The sequence below is a fragment of the Schizosaccharomyces cryophilus genome, assembly GCF_000004155.1.
Source record: "Schizosaccharomyces cryophilus OY26 unplaced genomic scaffold supercont4.8, whole genome shotgun sequence".
Taxonomy (NCBI): domain Eukaryota; kingdom Fungi; phylum Ascomycota; class Schizosaccharomycetes; order Schizosaccharomycetales; family Schizosaccharomycetaceae; genus Schizosaccharomyces; species Schizosaccharomyces cryophilus.
In genome coordinates, this window is record NW_013185631.1 from 182850 (window position 1) to 199782 (window position 16933).

The 16933-nt window shown below is 41.0% G+C and overlaps 8 protein-coding genes across 8 annotated transcripts; 3 read left to right on the plus strand and 5 right to left on the minus strand.

Moving 5' to 3' along the window:
- Positions 1-88: 88 nt before the first annotated feature.
- Positions 89-1846, plus strand: SPOG_01402 (uncharacterized protein; the record flags this gene model as incomplete). The annotated part of the gene is made up of 2 exons (XM_013170090.1): positions 89-250; positions 293-1846. 2 exons carry the CDS (start codon positions 89-91, stop codon positions 1844-1846), a joined length of 1716 nt encoding a protein of 571 aa, XP_013025544.1.
- Positions 1847-1934: 88 nt separating this feature from the next.
- On the minus strand, positions 1935-3470 carry SPOG_01403 (ARP2/3 actin-organizing complex subunit Sop2). Its single transcript, XM_013170091.1, has 2 exons — positions 3358-3470; positions 1935-3303 (listed from the first exon to the last, which is right to left on the minus strand). Exons 1-2 carry the CDS (start codon positions 3428-3430, stop codon positions 2240-2242), a joined length of 1137 nt encoding a protein of 378 aa, XP_013025545.1. The 5' UTR covers positions 3431-3470; the 3' UTR covers positions 1935-2239.
- A 161-nt stretch (positions 3471-3631) lies between these two features.
- Positions 3632-5967, plus strand: SPOG_01404 (glucan-alpha-1,4-glucosidase). The gene has a single exon (XM_013170092.1). The coding sequence runs from the start codon at positions 4445-4447 to the stop codon at positions 5795-5797; it is 1353 nt and encodes a 450-aa protein (XP_013025546.1). The 5' UTR covers positions 3632-4444; the 3' UTR covers positions 5798-5967.
- SPOG_01405 (acetolactate synthase regulatory unit) lies at positions 5872-7626 on the minus strand. The gene is made up of 5 exons (XM_013170093.1): positions 7506-7626; positions 7306-7443; positions 6813-7006; positions 6276-6750; positions 5872-6225 (listed from the first exon to the last, which is right to left on the minus strand). The coding sequence occupies exons 1-5, from the start codon at positions 7575-7577 to the stop codon at positions 6190-6192; spliced, it is 915 nt and encodes a 304-aa protein (XP_013025547.1). The 5' UTR covers positions 7578-7626; the 3' UTR covers positions 5872-6189.
- Positions 7627-7881: 255 nt separating this feature from the next.
- SPOG_01406 (methionine aminopeptidase Fma2) lies at positions 7882-9944 on the minus strand. The gene has a single exon (XM_013170094.1). The coding sequence runs from the start codon at positions 9823-9825 to the stop codon at positions 8530-8532; it is 1296 nt and encodes a 431-aa protein (XP_013025548.1). The 5' UTR covers positions 9826-9944; the 3' UTR covers positions 7882-8529.
- Positions 9945-10261: 317 nt separating this feature from the next.
- Positions 10262-12491, minus strand: SPOG_01407 (TIM23 translocase complex subunit Tim44). Its single transcript, XM_013170095.1, has one exon. The coding sequence runs from the start codon at positions 11863-11865 to the stop codon at positions 10594-10596; it is 1272 nt and encodes a 423-aa protein (XP_013025549.1). The 5' UTR covers positions 11866-12491; the 3' UTR covers positions 10262-10593.
- Positions 12492-12637: 146 nt separating this feature from the next.
- Positions 12638-14047, plus strand: SPOG_01408 (securin; the record flags this gene model as incomplete). Its single annotated transcript, XM_013170096.1, has 1 exon — positions 12638-14047. A coding segment is annotated over one exon (1103 nt), but the record flags the coding sequence as incomplete, so codon positions are not given.
- SPOG_01409 (enolase) lies at positions 14031-16657 on the minus strand. Its single transcript, XM_013170097.1, has one exon. It carries the CDS (start codon positions 15430-15432, stop codon positions 14113-14115), a length of 1320 nt encoding a protein of 439 aa, XP_013025551.1. The 5' UTR covers positions 15433-16657; the 3' UTR covers positions 14031-14112.
- Positions 16658-16933: the final 276 nt, after the last annotated feature.

Below are 16933 nucleotides of genomic sequence, written 5' to 3' on the forward strand. Positions count from 1 at the left end.
ACGTCCTTCAGGATAAACAAACCTCTTCTTGAAAACAAAGATTGTCTCTAACGGATTCCTAAAGATTGTTGGAGAATTATTCAAGGACATGAATCCAGGAACCAATTTTAATGAACTCACAGAAAGATGTTTGTCGCCTAGTCGGCGAAGCAATCGAATTCAATCAAAGGAAGCTTTATATGATTGCACAAATGAAACTCATAATACTTCCTTTGCTGTAGAAGTTCCCTCTACACCCCGTAGAAAGAGAGTCCATTTACCGTTCTTGGAAAGTTTAACACCATCGAAAAAGGTAAGATGCGACCTAAACACCAAAAGGAGTGAAGAAGAAGAAGAAGTATCAGACTCTAAGGAAAATACACCTCCAGACTTCTTAGAACTTCCTTCCACACCGAAGACACCTCGGACACCTCGTACCCCAAGACAGACAATTCAGCTCGTGACTCCTAGGTCTTTGAATCGTGTGAATAAGTCGAACCCATTTACTAGTCGTCTTTTGCAAGCTACTCCTCATAGACAAATAGTTCCTCCCACTCCCTCAACACCGTCTACTCCTTCAGCATACAATCCAGTAAAGTCATGTCTGCGTAAATCCTATCGTTCTGCCCGTGTTGTAGGTCGTGAAAAGGAAATGCAGTTTTTGGAATCGTTTTTTAATCAACATTTGACGGATGAGCCATCGGGCGCTGCTCTTTACATTAGTGGTGCGCCCGGTACTGGTAAAACTGTTTTGGTGAATGAAGTGTTGCAGGGTATTACAAAAAAGTTTCAAAATGCTCGACTGTGCACTGTAAATTGTATGACCATCACAGAACCCAGGATGATTTTCGAAAGGGTTTACAATCAACTTTTTGATAAACAATGCACTCTCGATGAAGAGGATTCCCATTCTACTTATCAATCTCAATTAAAAGAGTACTTCACCAAAGATCATCCTTCCTCTGCTCCTCCAATTATTCTCGTTTTGGATGAAATGGACCATCTTATTGCTCGTGAACAGCAGGTTCTGTACACGCTATTCGAATGGCCTTCTCTTCCCATGTCCCGGCTCATCCTAGTCGGTATTGCGAATGCACTAGATATGACAGATCGGTTCCTTCCTCGTTTACAAACCAAAAACATAATCCCAACATTGCTTTCGTTCACTCCATATTCAGCTCAAGAGATTTCCAGTATTATAAAGGCAAGGTTGGGTTGCGCCTTAGTCCAACAGAAAACTGGAGATACATACTCGAACACACTTGAGGAAGAAAAAGAAAATAGCTCACCTTCTTTTCATGACAAGGTTTCCGACGAAGTTCCATTTATTCATCCATCTGCTATTGAACTTTGCGCTCGAAAAGTTGCAGCCTCAAGCGGTGACTTGCGAAAAGCGTTGGATATTTGCAGACATGCCATTGAATTAGTGGAACGCGAACAAAAATCTCGTGGATTAGAGGTGTTTATGTCAACAGATGTCTTGCCGAAAGCCACCATTGCTCATGTAGTTCGTGCTACTTCTGCCCTAAGTCAGTCTGCCAGCTCTCGTTTAAAAGATCTAAGTCTTCAGCAAAAGGCTATTTTATGCACGCTGGTCGTGTGTAGTAAGTCGTCTTTAAGTATCACTGATGTCTATGAGAAATATAGTTCTCTCTGTCTAAGAGACAAGTTGATTCATCCGTTGACAAGCTCGGAATTTTGCGATGTTATGAATTCACTAGATGCTCTTTCAATCGTTCGTTTGAGATCTAAACAAAGAAATTCAAGGTCGAATGACCGATTTGTCAATCTATTAGTTCCTGAAATGGACATCATTACTGCTGTGGGTAGTATTGGCACCTTAAAACGGTTTTTTGACAAACGGTAACAGCTGCGCATAAAATCGGAATAATTACAGGAAAAGGAAAGATGAATACGGGTTTCATTGACAAACCTGAAATGCAAAAAGGTTTTGTTGATAGGTTAATTTATTTATAGGATATCTTTCGTACGTTTAATGATTTGTTTCATACTTTTAGTTTAATTTTCAGAAATAATGGATCCAAAGTATCAATTGAAGCATTCTTAAATCAAACAAATTAGCTTGAAAATATAAGCGTATATGTGCGAGATCACGGTGACATAGATAGAGTAAGCGCTTTATTCATAAAAGTATTGTTCTTTACATAAACTTTAGATATTGATAAAGCCATGAATATTTATACAATACCGCAAAAAGAAAGAGAACCGACAAAAAGATCATAAGTCATAACTGGACAAATTAAAGATTCCATAAAACGATGCAACCATCAGTACCGCTAGAGGTGAAGGAAGTCATGTTTCCTGGTGCACCAGCGTAGGAGCGAAGAGAAGCAATCATATTTTGGTGTACAGTAGGTAAAGAAGAAACAGATTGGCTCGAACCCTTCAGATCCATATTTCGGAAAGTAGAACGCAAGGCAGAAAAGGAGACGGGACCAGACTCCTCTTCATCTTTTACGGCATCCTTTCCGGTCTGAGTAGCCGTGGTTTTTGAAGCACCAGGATCTAAATCACCAATAAAATACCAACCAGATTCGTTTCCTTGGAAAAGAAGAGGTGCATAGTTATAGCCTGCAGCAACGATGGTGGTTTCGTTCACCCACAGAAGAGAATGAAAGGGCAGCTGAGGTAATTTAAGAGTAGCAAAAGCACGAGGGGGTTGTTCAGGGGCGCTTGGATATGCGATAGTAAGGGAAGAATCGTGGCTTGTAAAAGCCAAAGCATTTCCTGAAGGAGAGAATTGAACTGAATGGATCCAACCGCCAGAAGGATACTCCGCACAAACGGTATTGAAGGGAAGACGGGATCCCCAGACAGTAGCTTCAGGCTTTTCATCAACATCACGAATGTATGCTGACAACACATACACCTTGCGATCGGCACAGCCAGCAGCAAGCAAAACGTTGTTGGGATGCCAATCCAAAGACAGAATGGTGCTTCTCAAGGGACGCTTTAGATGTTTACTGACCCACCAGTCGTTTTCTTCTTCAAAATAGCACACTGAAATGACCCGAGCACCACTTCCTACGGCAAACTTGTCTCCCTTCGGAGACCAGCGGACAAACGTAGCGGCACGGTTTAACCGAAGAAGGACAAGAGTTTGCTTCCAACTTCCATCACGTTGCTTTTCATACACATACGCATTGCGATCCTGAGAGCATGTTACGATTCGGTTGGTAACAGGAGACCAGTCAACGCATGTGACGATTTTCTCGTGATCGCTGAAGGTTTTGTTGAGAACCCATTCGTTGCCTTGTTGTTTATATACTTCTACTTGGTTCGTGGCTGTTGTAGTTACAAATTCTATTAAATTACACGTTAGTTTTCTTTCCTCTAAGGAGTTTCTTTGTCATTTACCATTGCGTTCTCTATTAAAGACATGGTCATAAGAAGGTTTTGGAAGGACGCTAAGAAGCTGAAAGCTCGACATTTCCGTAATTCACACAGGACTAGCAGTCTACTGATGAGTTAGTAGCAAGTTCTATTCCTTCGGGATATGAAGTCAATAGGTGGAATAGCGATTCCCAAAGGAATACAGTAAATATGATTAGGAAGGCTTAAAGCTGCGGTAAACCCATGAACAATGTAAACAAAGAAAAGGACGAAGGAGAAAAACAGCTCAGCGCAAAGTATTTGTTTGCATGTAAGTAATTTGGTTTGACGCGAAAACAGTAAATATACAAACGCTATCGAGTTTGATTTCTCTAATGAAAGTAAACAAATGATTTTGAGTGCTTTCAAATTCGATTTGAAAGAATTTCACTACTGCTTTTGGAAGCCCTATTTAGTATTACTTGTACTTAAATTGGAAGCTTACTTCCTGAAACTCTCAATTTTGTATTTGTTTGAACATGTAACCAAACATTGATGGTTATACATAGGCCAAAGAAAGGCGTAAAAAGGGTTGAGGAGGGAAGATTGGGATAAAAGGAATAGAGGAAAGAAAAGAAAACTATCCATTTGGCTTCAAGAATAGTTCAATTCGTCTAGCCAATATACCTCCCCCCTCGAAAGAAGGTGCTCAGGGTTCTGTTAGCATACGAAGCACCTTTTACTATTTTTCATAATAGCATCGGTGTCTACATGTCAAGAATCCTTCCTATACCGAGTACGCTGTAAACAATGTCTATTACGCTATCGTCTTTGGAGACAAGAGTTCAATTGTGGCTTTAGTAATGGGAGCTAAGCTAAAGTTTATTTATTTACTTACTTGGTTTGTTTACATATCTTTAATCTTAATGGGTTTTTCATACTGCGTTTGCATAGGGCAATGCGGTGTCTGTTTGTTTTGAAGTTATTTGTTTACATGGGCAATTCCAAATGCATATAAGAGACAGCTGTCCAGAAAATACCTTTAACAAGTATATATATTTATAAAGGTATCATAGTTATACCATCTTCTGTATTGTTTATCGATCCGTATATCTAAAAAAGAAACTGAAGTATGCATATTCGTTTGCTCCTCGCCTTTGTCGTTAGCTCTGTTTCATTACACGGAATATCAATTGCTGAAAGACGAACTGAAAACATGGATGTGGATCATTGGGCTGAACTCCAAAAAGGAATTGCGATGAGTCATTTACTTGACAATGTTGGAGACAGTGGTAGATATGCTAAAAATGTAAATGCTGGTTGTATTATTGCTTCTCCATCGAATAACGTTCCAAACTATTATTTCCAATGGGTTCGGGATAGTGCTCTTACCATGATGACCGTTATCGATCGTTTCCTCGAGGGCGACCATGGCCTTGAATCGATCATCGTAAAGTACATGGATGAGATGGTCCGATTACAGAAGGTCAACAACCCTAGCGGTGACTTTTACAGTGGAGGTTTAGGAGAGCCCAAGTTTCATACCGATGGCTCAAGCTTCGACGAAGACTGGGGACGTCCTCAAAATGACTCTCCTGCCTTGAGAGCTATGGCCTTTATAAGGTACCTAAACTATCGCTTTGATCATGGTACTGAAGCACATGAAGTCGTTCCTTATATTGAAGCACTCTTGGCAGATTTGGATTATACTGTGGGTATTTGGGCGCAACCTGGTTTTGACCTTTGGGAAGAAATCAAAGACGTTCACTATTTCACATTGACCGTCCAAAAAACAGCTTTGCAAGAGGGAGCAGCCTTTGCGAAACGTGTTGGAGCTTGGGATCAATCCACTCTTTATGCTGAAACAATCCATCCTATCGATCTTAAGCTTGGTGAGTTTTGGGACCACGAAAAGGGAATCATCAGAGGGTATAAAAATATTCCTAACCGTTCCGGACTTGATTGCTCTGTTTTGCTGGCTTCTCTTTACTCTAAAGAGTTCGACACACATACGCTCCCAACGTTGAGGAAGCTCCAAGAGTCGATGACACAGGCTTATCCAATTAATCAAGGACACAAGCAGCTCATCGGCCGCTACCTAGAGGATGTATATGACGGCGTTAGTTCCTCCATTGGCAATCCTTGGTTTCTCTGTACTCACAGTGCAGCAGAAGTAGTCTATAAGGCTATTCAGTACTACGACTCATATGGGCTTCCAGAACTCACTAGCCACAACGTACAATTTTTTGTTTACTTTGCTGAATTCGGTGATCCTTACAACTGGCCTCTCATTCGCAAAAACTTGATAAAGTACGCCGATAAATTTTTACAAGACGCTGCAGAGTTCCAACATCCCAATGGTTCCATGTCTGAGCAAATCTCTCGTTTTGACGGCCAACAAGTGGGCGCCCTGGATCTAACTTGGAGCTATAGCTCTTTACTGAACGCCATCTACAGAAGGGAGGCTATCAAACATACAGTTTAATTCTAATATAACTCTTTAGCTACGCATAATTCAATCACGACAAGATAGCATAAAGACAACTAATGAACGCATGACCCCTTCCTCTAAGTGGTTGGCTTTCATATTTAAATAATCAGTTACATTTTATGATTCATTAAATAACAAACATACAAGTTCTAAGCCGCTTATCACAATTATTTCCTATTCATATGGAAACATTTTCAGGTTCCAAAACAAACTTGATATTGTCGTAAAATTTTGTGAGCCAAAATATATATGTACCACCACCATAGATTAGTATAGGACACAAATTCAAAACTAATCTGCTTCATAATATGAACAGTCAAAAAGAATTAAAGAAGGATAAGAATGCAAAAGAGAAATGGTTACCCCTAGCAGAGCATATTCATTGTTTAGCCTGGAGGCAAGTCGAAAACATCATCGTTATCCTAATGTAAAGTTAGTTAGGGAAAAATTTGCATACTAAAAAGGTACTTACCTTATCTTCTTCTACTTTCTCTGGTATGGCGTTGGAAAGAGGAGAGCGTGCCATGGCAGTGGTACCTGTACGACTGGCTTCCAACACACCGAAAGGACGAAGTAAAGACAAGAAGTTATCAATACGATCAGGGCCATCAGTCAATTCAATTATAAGACTTTCAGTAGAGATGTCTGAAACACGACCGTTGAAGAGCTGAGTAACTTGATTGATGGCAGAAAGCTGGTTTGCTCTAAGTTGCAAAGCAGCAGTTGCACTCATGGTATCACTAACGGAGGAAGTCGGCTTTTCAACCTCTTCAACAGGAGAAGCATCTCTTTCAAAGTGCTGTTGGAAGTGGTCGGGGCCCAAGAGGGATACTTTGGCCAAAAGTAATTCACGCTCGACAATATCAGTACCAGTATAGTCCAAAACAGCCCAAACCGAAACAATATCTTCAATTTGGCGTCTTGCTTGCTCAACAACTTCATCATTTCTGCCATGAACGTTAGAATTAAGGGAAAACAGAGAAACAACCAACAGAGGAAAGAAACTTACCCTCGAATTACAATGGTCATGCGGGAAAGATTTTCGACTTCAGTAGCACAAACGACCAAGGAGTCAATGTTAAAGCCACGGGCAGCCAAAATACCAGAAAGACGAGAAAGAACACCAGGTTCATTTTGTACAAGGCAGTTAAAGACATGACGCTGGGGTTTGGGAATGCGATTGAAGGGGGTGGAGACAATAATCTGAGATGCTGTTAGCAAGCAAAAATCAAGAGACAAGGAATTGGGAAATGAGCCATTAAATGAAATGGTATAGAAGGAGAAATTTCTTTTGGTCTTTAGTTTTTGGCCGTATAGGAAAACAACTTAAAACTACTCAACGAACCAACAAGAAGACTCAAGAACAGCCTTTGACATCTCCAAACTGCTCTACATCCTTTCCATCGACCATCCATCAATAACGCAAATTTTACACCCGGCTATACACCATTGAATCAATTCCCAATAAAAGGCACAAATCCCAAAAATTACAAGCATCATACATTAGAAACGGCCTCAGGAACCGTAGCACGAGGAGGCTCAATGATACGGCATCGAGGTAAAGGTGCATTCGCATGCAAAGCCTTGTATGTTATGGGAGAATTCACATAAGTCGTTTTCCATCGGACAAAACGGTTGACCTATATAATTTGTCAGTAATGTTTTAAAAAATAAAATTTTGAATTGAATTTCCTATACTTACCGTGCGGCCAAATCTTCTGGCTAACATGGTGGTTGTGCGCAGGTTAAGAGATATAACCAAGATTAGGTGCATTTATTTGTGACAACAAATTTATCTCACTCAATCAGAATTGTGGGTAAAGAATAGTAAAAATTTTGAAATTTATACATTGCAAATTATTTTTTTGTTGATTCATTTACTCCTGCTACATGTAGGTTTGAAATACTGACAATCTTTGTAGCTCCAAGGCGAAGTACTGAGACTTTCATGAGAAAATCAAGTATAATGAGACCCATTTCTTAATATAATTCAAAATCCATTATTCTGTAAGCAAGTGCTCTGTTCAGGATGAATCCCAATCAATGAGATGTTATAAGAAGATATGAAATAACAGGATAATTGTTTTATGAGCAGAAATCCTGAATGAACGAATGGAAATATGTTTGTAGAGTAGAACCTTTCATAGTAACCATAAAAACAAATTGCCGAAATAATGGAAGGATTCTTCAGCTCTTGGCAAAACAACAATACCAAGCCCATGGTAGATTTCTCTATCTACAAATTATATCTATATGTATAGGATGCATGCTTTAAAGAGTTGTATCCTCTAGGCAAAAGAGCGAACACATCTCCATTGTTCTACTCTACACCATATTATGCAAATGCAATCGGAGAAAACAACTGAGTACATATTCAATTACTCATGTCTTACTATCCTCATCAGTACAAATATTGCCAACGTCAGTCTGTTGAATGGAATCTTTGAACAAAGGTACTTCATGTGAGCTGAACGTTGCAAGTCTTAGGATAGAGGTGAAATCATACATTCGATGGAACGCTGATTTCATTCCTTCCTAAACCTTCAAAATGCCTTCTAGTGCTTTTCAGCCTGCATGGCACTGCATACGGTTAGAAACAATATATTATAAACCATTAACCAAAATTTAAACAGCTAAGGTAAAGGTAGGAGAATTATTATGGTAAATACGGAGTTTTTTCTAATTATTACAACGCTTATGATGCAAGCATTAGGTTGGGAAACGTTTTAATAGTCATCACCTCTAGAGACAACTTCTTTTTGGGTAGGGTGAAGGATGATGGTGTGCTCATATTGAGCAGTATAACTACCCTTGACATCAAGCAAGGGAGGATAATCTTGAACAACACCAGCGGAAACCAAATTGTTCAATGCCATCAAGTACTTAGACTCACCCAAACGGTCCAAGTATCTGCGGCAGAAAGGGAGAGTGCCAAAGTTTTGATTAATGGTGTTTAACAAAGCTTTGGCACGAGGAAGACGTAAAGGAATATGGCCAGCATCATCACTCTTCGCATAATGAGAGCATTCCAAATCACTGTGAACAAGACCACGACCAGTAGAGCCAAAAGTTTCGATGGCGAAGACTTCACCTTCTTCCATTTTAACATCTTCCGCGCCCTTAACAATGGGAACAGTCTTCGAACCGTGGATACTATATTGTTTTATGTCGTGACCGCACAAATTTCGAATGGACTTGACTGGTAAAGTCTTGCCATTTATTTCAACTTCATAACTTTCCATGGTTTCTTGAATAGCTTCACCAATGTCGCTCATACGAGCATCAATACCTGCTTCACGGATACCAGTGTTAGTAGCAGCCTTAACAGCAGCCAAAAGGGGATCACATTCAGGATTCCAGGACATAGTGAAAGCAGAGTCCACGATGTGCCCATTGACATGAACGCCAATGTCAACCTTCATAACATCCTTATCCTTTAGGATTGTAGTGTCACCGGCATTAGGGGTGAAATGAGCGGCAATATGGTTCAAGTTCAAACCGGTAGGGAAACCGATACCAGAGTTTAAGCCGTCTTCTTCAACCAAAGAGCGAGTGCCATCTTCAATTAAGTTCGCAATTTGGGTTAAAGACATGCCTGGTTGAATCGCCGATTGTGCATGTTGACGGACTTGACGATGAGTTTCAGCAGCACGGCGTAAATCATTCCAGTGATTGTGTTCTTGACGATCTAATGCACGCTTCTCTTCGTTGGTAGTACGCCAAAGGTTATCTTCTGCATAGTCCACAACTTCTCCAACAGGGTACTTCTTGTTAACGAAAATCTTCGAAAGGCCAACTCTTGGGGGATCGGTTTGTTCTTGAGGAGTTTTCTTCTTTTTAGACTTCTTCTTTTTCTTTTTCTTCTTATCAGCACTAGAGGCGTTGTCTTCTCCACCTTTGCCGGCTCCCTCTTCACCTTCTTCACCGTCTTCTTCTTCTTCTTCACGAGCTTCGTTTTCCTTCAAAGAGAGCTTCTCTTCAAGCTCCTTGGCAGCAGTACTTGCTACTTCATTACCACTCATATTTCTTGCTTAAATGCTTAACGTCGCCGTTTGTTTTGATAGTGTTTGGTTGAGTGCAAGTTACAAAAATTGGGACCACCCTACCTGGAACATACCGAGTTGTTATAGCAACCGTAACACAAGGGATCCATCCTATTCAGTAAACAAATGCAGAAACTGTAAACAAAAAGGAAAAACTTTTAACAAAATGGAAGGGAAAGTTCACAAAAGGTTTCAAAACGGAAATCATCGAAACTACAACTTCAAAGATGTTTGATATACAGGCTTCTGACACAGAATGCCAAGCTTTGTTTTAGTAAAGGACTCTGTAATTATACTGTTTTTTTGAGATGAATAAAACAAACGGCATTACAGAGTTTTCATTTCGGATGCAGTTTGACTATAGGCTACTATTGCTTTCATAGCTATTTGTACGTTTATTTCCTCAACTGGTTGAATGCAAAGTGACAAAAAAGCTTCCCCAAGATTCATCATCATATGGAATTAAACAAATACGAAAAAAATAAACCAATGGGCGAATTTAAGGTAGAGGTACAACAAAAAACCACAAAAAATTTTGGAATAGCTACCGTTACAAGACCATTCATTCCTATAACTCTGTAGCTTTAGATTAGTAGAGAAACGTATTATCCGAAACAAACGTTGAACGGGTTTTTTGGGTAAAAATGAATAAACAAGAGATTATGTATAAAAGGATCAAGACATATGCAAAAGTATCGAAAAAAAGTAGATCTGTAAAGTAAAACATTTTCGCAAAATCGTTCAAAATTAGAAATAGTCGACAGCACGAGCACGGGCAAAGTCAACTATACACCAGCCTCTGGTTTCTTTATTTTCCATATCTTCTTCGATACGAGTAAGCACGGCAGCGTAAGTGCATTGCTGGATACGATCTTCTCGTCCGGCAACCAATTCGCCGCTCAGAGCATTCTTGAACATGTGGACTTCTTGGGTGCGGAAGGTAACGACAAGGACGGGGATGTTGCTGGGTTGAAGTAGTCTTTGAGACATGATGTCGACGCCACGGATATCCAGAATTCTTCCAACGCTTACAATCCCGTGTTTGGCGTATTCCTTTGTAGTGGTTTCATAGACGGAAAATGGAGCTTCAGAGAACCAGGTTCGCAAAACATCCTTATCACCCTTCACATAGGCTTCGGTGACTTCAGGAACGACATACTCACGCAAATACTGCAAGAAATGCTCGAGATTAAAAGAAGGATCTATCTCCTTGAAACGGGTCATGACTTGAGAAGCCTCGGTTTCGGAAAACATGCGCGACCAGGTTCCGCTGATGCTGTCAGCCAAATCACGAATGGAAGAAATAATGGGATGCTCGGATTCCTCGTAGATTCTTCTATATTCTTGAAGCTTACGGATAAATTTCGATTCGCTTGTAATTTGGTCCACTTTGTTCTTCCATGAAGGATTTGTATGCACAACTACACTTTGAACGTCATCGTTGGGTTGAATCTTAGCAGAACGACCAAACATATGCGTCCTCTTTTCAAACTCTTCACGAAGCTTTTTACGTTGTTCCTTATCGGCGTAAAACCCATATCGAGATGAGGTACTGCCGTCCGACATGGTCTGTTTGACGGTTTTGTAGAGGTCGGTCTTACGAACAGGCTGAGTAGCTTTGTCCACACCGCTTGTTACTGTGTTAGTGGTACCGGCAATGACTTTACGCGAGAAACGCATAGGAGCACTTTCCCAAGCTTTATGGGCACCAGATCCAAGAGCGGAACCTGCCTTTCCCATGGTTTGTGAAGCGGCAGATGTTCCTTGACGAGCTTTATCATAAGCGTCACGGGCGCGCTTGAATGCATCGCTTTCGCCCAAATTCCCTGAACTATCCTGGAGTGCCTTCATACTGTCCTGAAACTCTTGGCTCTTCTTCAATTCTGATCGAAATGTATCCATAAAAACTTTAATAGGAGACTGTGGTCCTCCATTTCGGTTCCAGGCAGACGTTTGCAAAGAACGTTCCAGCAACTTTGGACCATAACGGCCTCGAAGCATCCTTCGTGAGACAATCATCTAAAATCTTTATTCTGGGTTTTTTATTAAACGAAAGAATAAACGAAAAGGTACTCCAGAAAAGAGCCTTTTTCGACAAATTAGTTTTTGTCGGGTGGTAGGGTAAGGTGGACGTGAAGGAGAAGTGTGTCATACGGTGGAGCGAGTCAATAGGACATGATGGCCACCTGAGGCAAATTGTGGTGTCGAATTTCCTCCTTTCCTAGCTTTTTCAGTGTAAAAGATGAAACAAAAAGAAATAGGAAACGTTCGTCTTCACGACTCTGGCAATTGACATTGGGGCAAATATCTATACGTAGACTTTATCGAAAGCTAAAGGTTTCCCCTATAAATATCTAAAGGCTTATTAAATTAAGCTGCTTCTGTGATTCTTTGACGCTTGATTGCTGAGGCCAAGTTGTCACTCTGAAGTCGGTTTTCGGTTCACAACAAACCCTGCTAAAGGAAATTGTGCTTGCCTATTGTAAGGAGAATCATGTTTAAAAGATGAGTGAGTTTTAAAATCCTTTTAATAGAAAGAATCCTTCAAATCGAACATGGCTTCCCAGTTCTCTGACTATGGCCATGTCAATCATCAAACTTTTGTCAAACAGAGTCGCTTTTGCTTCTAAAAAAACCAAAGTATATTTCCAACGTCCATTTAATTCAATAGTCTTCCTAACGTGTTTTATTTCCTTTTATTTATTCTTTTTCTCTCATGAGTAACATAAACAAACAGCGTCACCTGTTTTCTAAAAGTATCACGGCGCCAGCCTCTATTACACACCCAAAACCATGTTCTCGTATGGAAAAGAAAACGCTGTTCCGGTGACTCCGGTAGCTCAGAAACATGAACGTGGATTGGAAGAGTCTAAAAATGCTCCTTTGACCTCAAAACACACTGCGAATGGCACACCAGCGGGCAGGAACGCGCCAAGGACCGTTCTAGGGGGGAAAAGCACAAACATTCGCAAAATTTATTCTGAGGGAGGTGAAGCTTTACCACCTTCTTTTGCTCCTTCTGCTCCTCCTCTCTTAAAACCTTCTCCAATGGATGTTTCTATGGATTCTCCTAGCGCTCTGCAGACTCCTTCTCCAACTGGAGACGATTCCATGGTTCATGAACACTCTAATCCTCCTTCCTTAAAATCGATCGCTGAGAATGAAAACTTAACGTTCCTCAATGAAGATATACGGCAGGATACCACCCATCATCACTTTTCTCATATACCTTCTCCAGACAACGACGAGGCAGATGACCTGGAATACATGCCTCCAACGGCTTCCACAGATCCACTTAGTAATCTAGGGTTCGAAGATGTATCCATCGACTTTGATCAGCTTGGCAAGTGTTGGACCACAGAACTCGCTCAATCTGGCCAAACAAAATTCGCCCAAGAACGTTCTGTAAGTCCTTCACGTACGATTTCTTCTCCCCGCGCGCCTACCTTTCGGGTGTTTGAAGAAGCACCCTCAGTTACAAACAATTGCAAGTTAGATCTGCCCAAAGTCGCCGATAGACATACAGATAAAATCAACGAAAGAGTAGATGAAATTGAGCTTCCATTATTAGATCTTGATACTGGGCTACCCCTTTCTGAAAAGAACCCAAACACTTCCTCCACATCTGCAAGAAATGACATGCCTAACAAGCTCCTTGCTTCTTCCATCCCCAAATCGCAACCCTCCATTTCTCGAATTCGAAAGCCATCTTCTCTTTCTTCATCTACTCCTCGGAAATCTCTTCCCCGTCCATTATTGAAGTCTAGAGCCCTGCATTCTCGTCTTTCTCGATCTCGGTCAGGTGCTCTCTCCTCTACGCGGCGACGCCCTCCAGTTCGTGCAAACTCTTCTTTAAAAATAGACTGTTCATCTTTAGACGCGGATCTCCTGTAGAGAACGGCTTTTGATTCCCTTTGATGGATCATTTCCTTTCTACATCTCTTCGTTTTTGTTTGTGTTTTTATCTATACGAAGTCTGTAAAGTATAATCTAGAATTTGCTGGTTTATTGTTTCTTTCTTTTTATCTTTTCGTATTTATTATCAATAACAAGCTTGCTCAATAATAATTTGAATAATTATTATTTAGTTCTTGTGCATTACCATTCAACTACTCAATTTGCCGTAAACTACTTTACTTCCGTGTTTCTATTAATAACAACTATTTCAATACACTAAAAAAACATTTATTCCGAAAGGCAAAAAATTGATTCATTGCATTCTATTAAAAAACAAAATATGGAAAATACAAATTAGACATTTTCAATTTAGAAAACTCCCTTAATGTAGTTGGTAGCCTTCTCACCAGCGTAGAGGGCCTTTTCACCACCGAGCTCTTCCTCAATACGGAGGAGTTCGTTGTACTTGGCCAAACGCTCAGAGCGGCAAGGAGCACCAGACTTGATTTGACCAGAGGAGATACCGACAGTCAAGTGAGAGATGAAAGTATCAGCGGTTTCACCAGAACGGTGAGAAACCATGACACCCCAACCGGCATCATAGGACATCTTGACGGCAGCCAAAGATTCGGAGACGGTACCGATTTGGTTAACCTTCAAGAGAAGGGCGTTAGCACACTTCTTCTCAATAGCGGTAGCGAGACGCTTGGTGTTGGTGACAGTCAAGTCATCACCGACCATTTGGAAGTCAGTGGCAGCCTTCATGTGAGTCCAGGCAGCCCAGTCATCTTGGTCGAAGGGGTCCTCAATGGAGATGATGGGGTACTTCTTGGAAAGGTCAGAGTACATGCTGGTGAGTTGCTCGAAAGAGAGCTTGTTCTCGGGCTTGGGGTTCTTAGCCTTGATGTCGACGTCGTACTTGCCGTCAACATAGAATTCGGAGGAGGCGACATCAAGAGCAATCTTGATCTTACCTTCGTAGCCAGCGTTCTTGATGGCTTCGACAATGAGGTCAAGAGCTTCTTGAGGAGTAGACAAGTCAGGAGCAATACCACCCTCATCACCGACGTTACCGGCGGAAGGACCATAACGCTTCTTGGCGATGGACTTGAGGGCTTGGTAGGTCTCGGAACCCCAACGCATGGCCTCGGAGAAGGAGGGAGCACCAACGGGGAGAATCATGAATTCTTGGAAAGCCAATTCACCACCAGCGTGACCACCACCGTTCAAGACGTTGAAAGAGGGAACGGGGAGGGTGAAGGGGCCGTTGTTGCCGAAAACTTCAGCAATGTACTTCCAGAGGGGAAGCTTCTTTTGAGCGGCACCAGCACGGCAGACAGCCATGGAAACACCCAAGATGGCGTTAGCACCCAACTTGGACTTGTTCTCGGTACCGTCGAGCTTGAGGAGGAAATCGTCAGCAGCCTTTTGGTCAGTGACATCAAGGTTGGCCTTGACAAGGGCGGGAGCAATAACGTTGTTGACGTTGGCAACAGCGTTCAAAACACCCTTACCACCCCACTTGGACTTATCACCGTCACGCATTTCGAGGGCTTCCCAAACACCAGTGGAGGCACCGGAGGGGACAATAGCACGGTGAATGCCAGTCTCGGTAGTGAGATCGACTTCGACGGTAGGGTTACCACGAGAGTCGTAGATTTGGCGAGCGAAAAGCTTTTCAATTCCCATGATGATTAAAGATGTCTAATGTAAGATACTAAAAGATCCTTAAAGAAATATGTAGGGTGCCGGGGCCTTTATATAGCCCTGGGTTCGTCAACCGTCCGAATTTTCCATATGACCATGACTGACCTCAACGGAAGCCGGTGGAACAATTACGTCGCTAAGCCCGCTTCGCTTGATTTCTCCTAAGTAACAATCACCCGACTATCGTACATTGGAACCAAGGAAGCATCTGTTGCGACTCACCTAACATATTCAATAACGGCTGCAGAAATAAGCTAAAAATCACATTTAATAAAGAAATAGCTACTGAAACAAAGAATCCTTCAATCTTTTCAAAATCAGCTTAATTCCATAAACTTACATCAATGTTTTTTCATTTTTTCGCAAGAACAAACCTTACCCTTCCCCTTAAAGAACGCAGGGGAACATGAAACCAGGGAAACGCAAGATCAGCGCTGAATGTTTTTCCGACGTCAACGGTACCTGCGGTTGGGTGGAAAAAACTTTGACGTCCTCTTCTATGGAGGTTGTGAGATTGTAAAGTATGATTGGCTGTTAGTTTGCAACGGGCCGTTTATTGGGGATCAAATATAATTCCATAACACGGATTAATTGGTCAATTACCGGAACGACACCAAAGAGACAAAAAAGTCACGCAAACCATAGGCAAAACGAATCCGGCTCTTGTGGTGCAAGGTGCTGCGCTATGAAAACCCCTGATAGCGAACTAAAACGTGTTTTCAATAACCAATGCAGCGCGTTTATTGAGACACACATTCCATGGCTTTTTACCGAGAAAAATAGCATTCGCTATATGTGTCGGAAGGAAATATATAGAAGATCGTTATTAAATGTTATTGGCTATCTATATCAATTCAAAACCGATGTTCCTTCCAGTTCGCAATTATCGCGCTATATGCGAATCGTCGCATAAACAAACCGAAGGATGTAAACAAACAAATTAAGAATTAAGTTCTTAACGGGTTTTCTTTTTTGTAAAAAGTATCTTTAAGTTTGTAAATTTGTTCTTCTTTTTTATAAAGTCTAAACTTGCTTCTCTTGTACAGAAAGTAAATTGTTGTATGAGTGTTGCAGCCAAGTCAAGGTAGGAGGGTTTTCCTGAGTGTAAGAGACGAAAAATTTGCTAGATCACTTTCTTGCCTTTAATTGTTTTATAAGGAATGGTTCAGAGAAATTTAAACTTTGTAATATGATCGATATCTCGAGAGCGTAATAAATATACAAATCATTCTGACGTTCTCCAAGACGCAAATATGAAATCTGATATTGAAGAAACCATCCTACTCTTTTGAATAAAATTATCAATGAAACAAACTTTTATAATTTGATTTTTTCTGCTTGTACTCCAAAGTTTAATAACGTTTCCCTACAGAATGGAATCATATTACTACCTTTTAAGCTTATTATATTCTTATATACATTTCAAAGGTATGCTTAACGATTTGTGATGTCGCTAATACTATATTCATCGTGGGGTTTATTG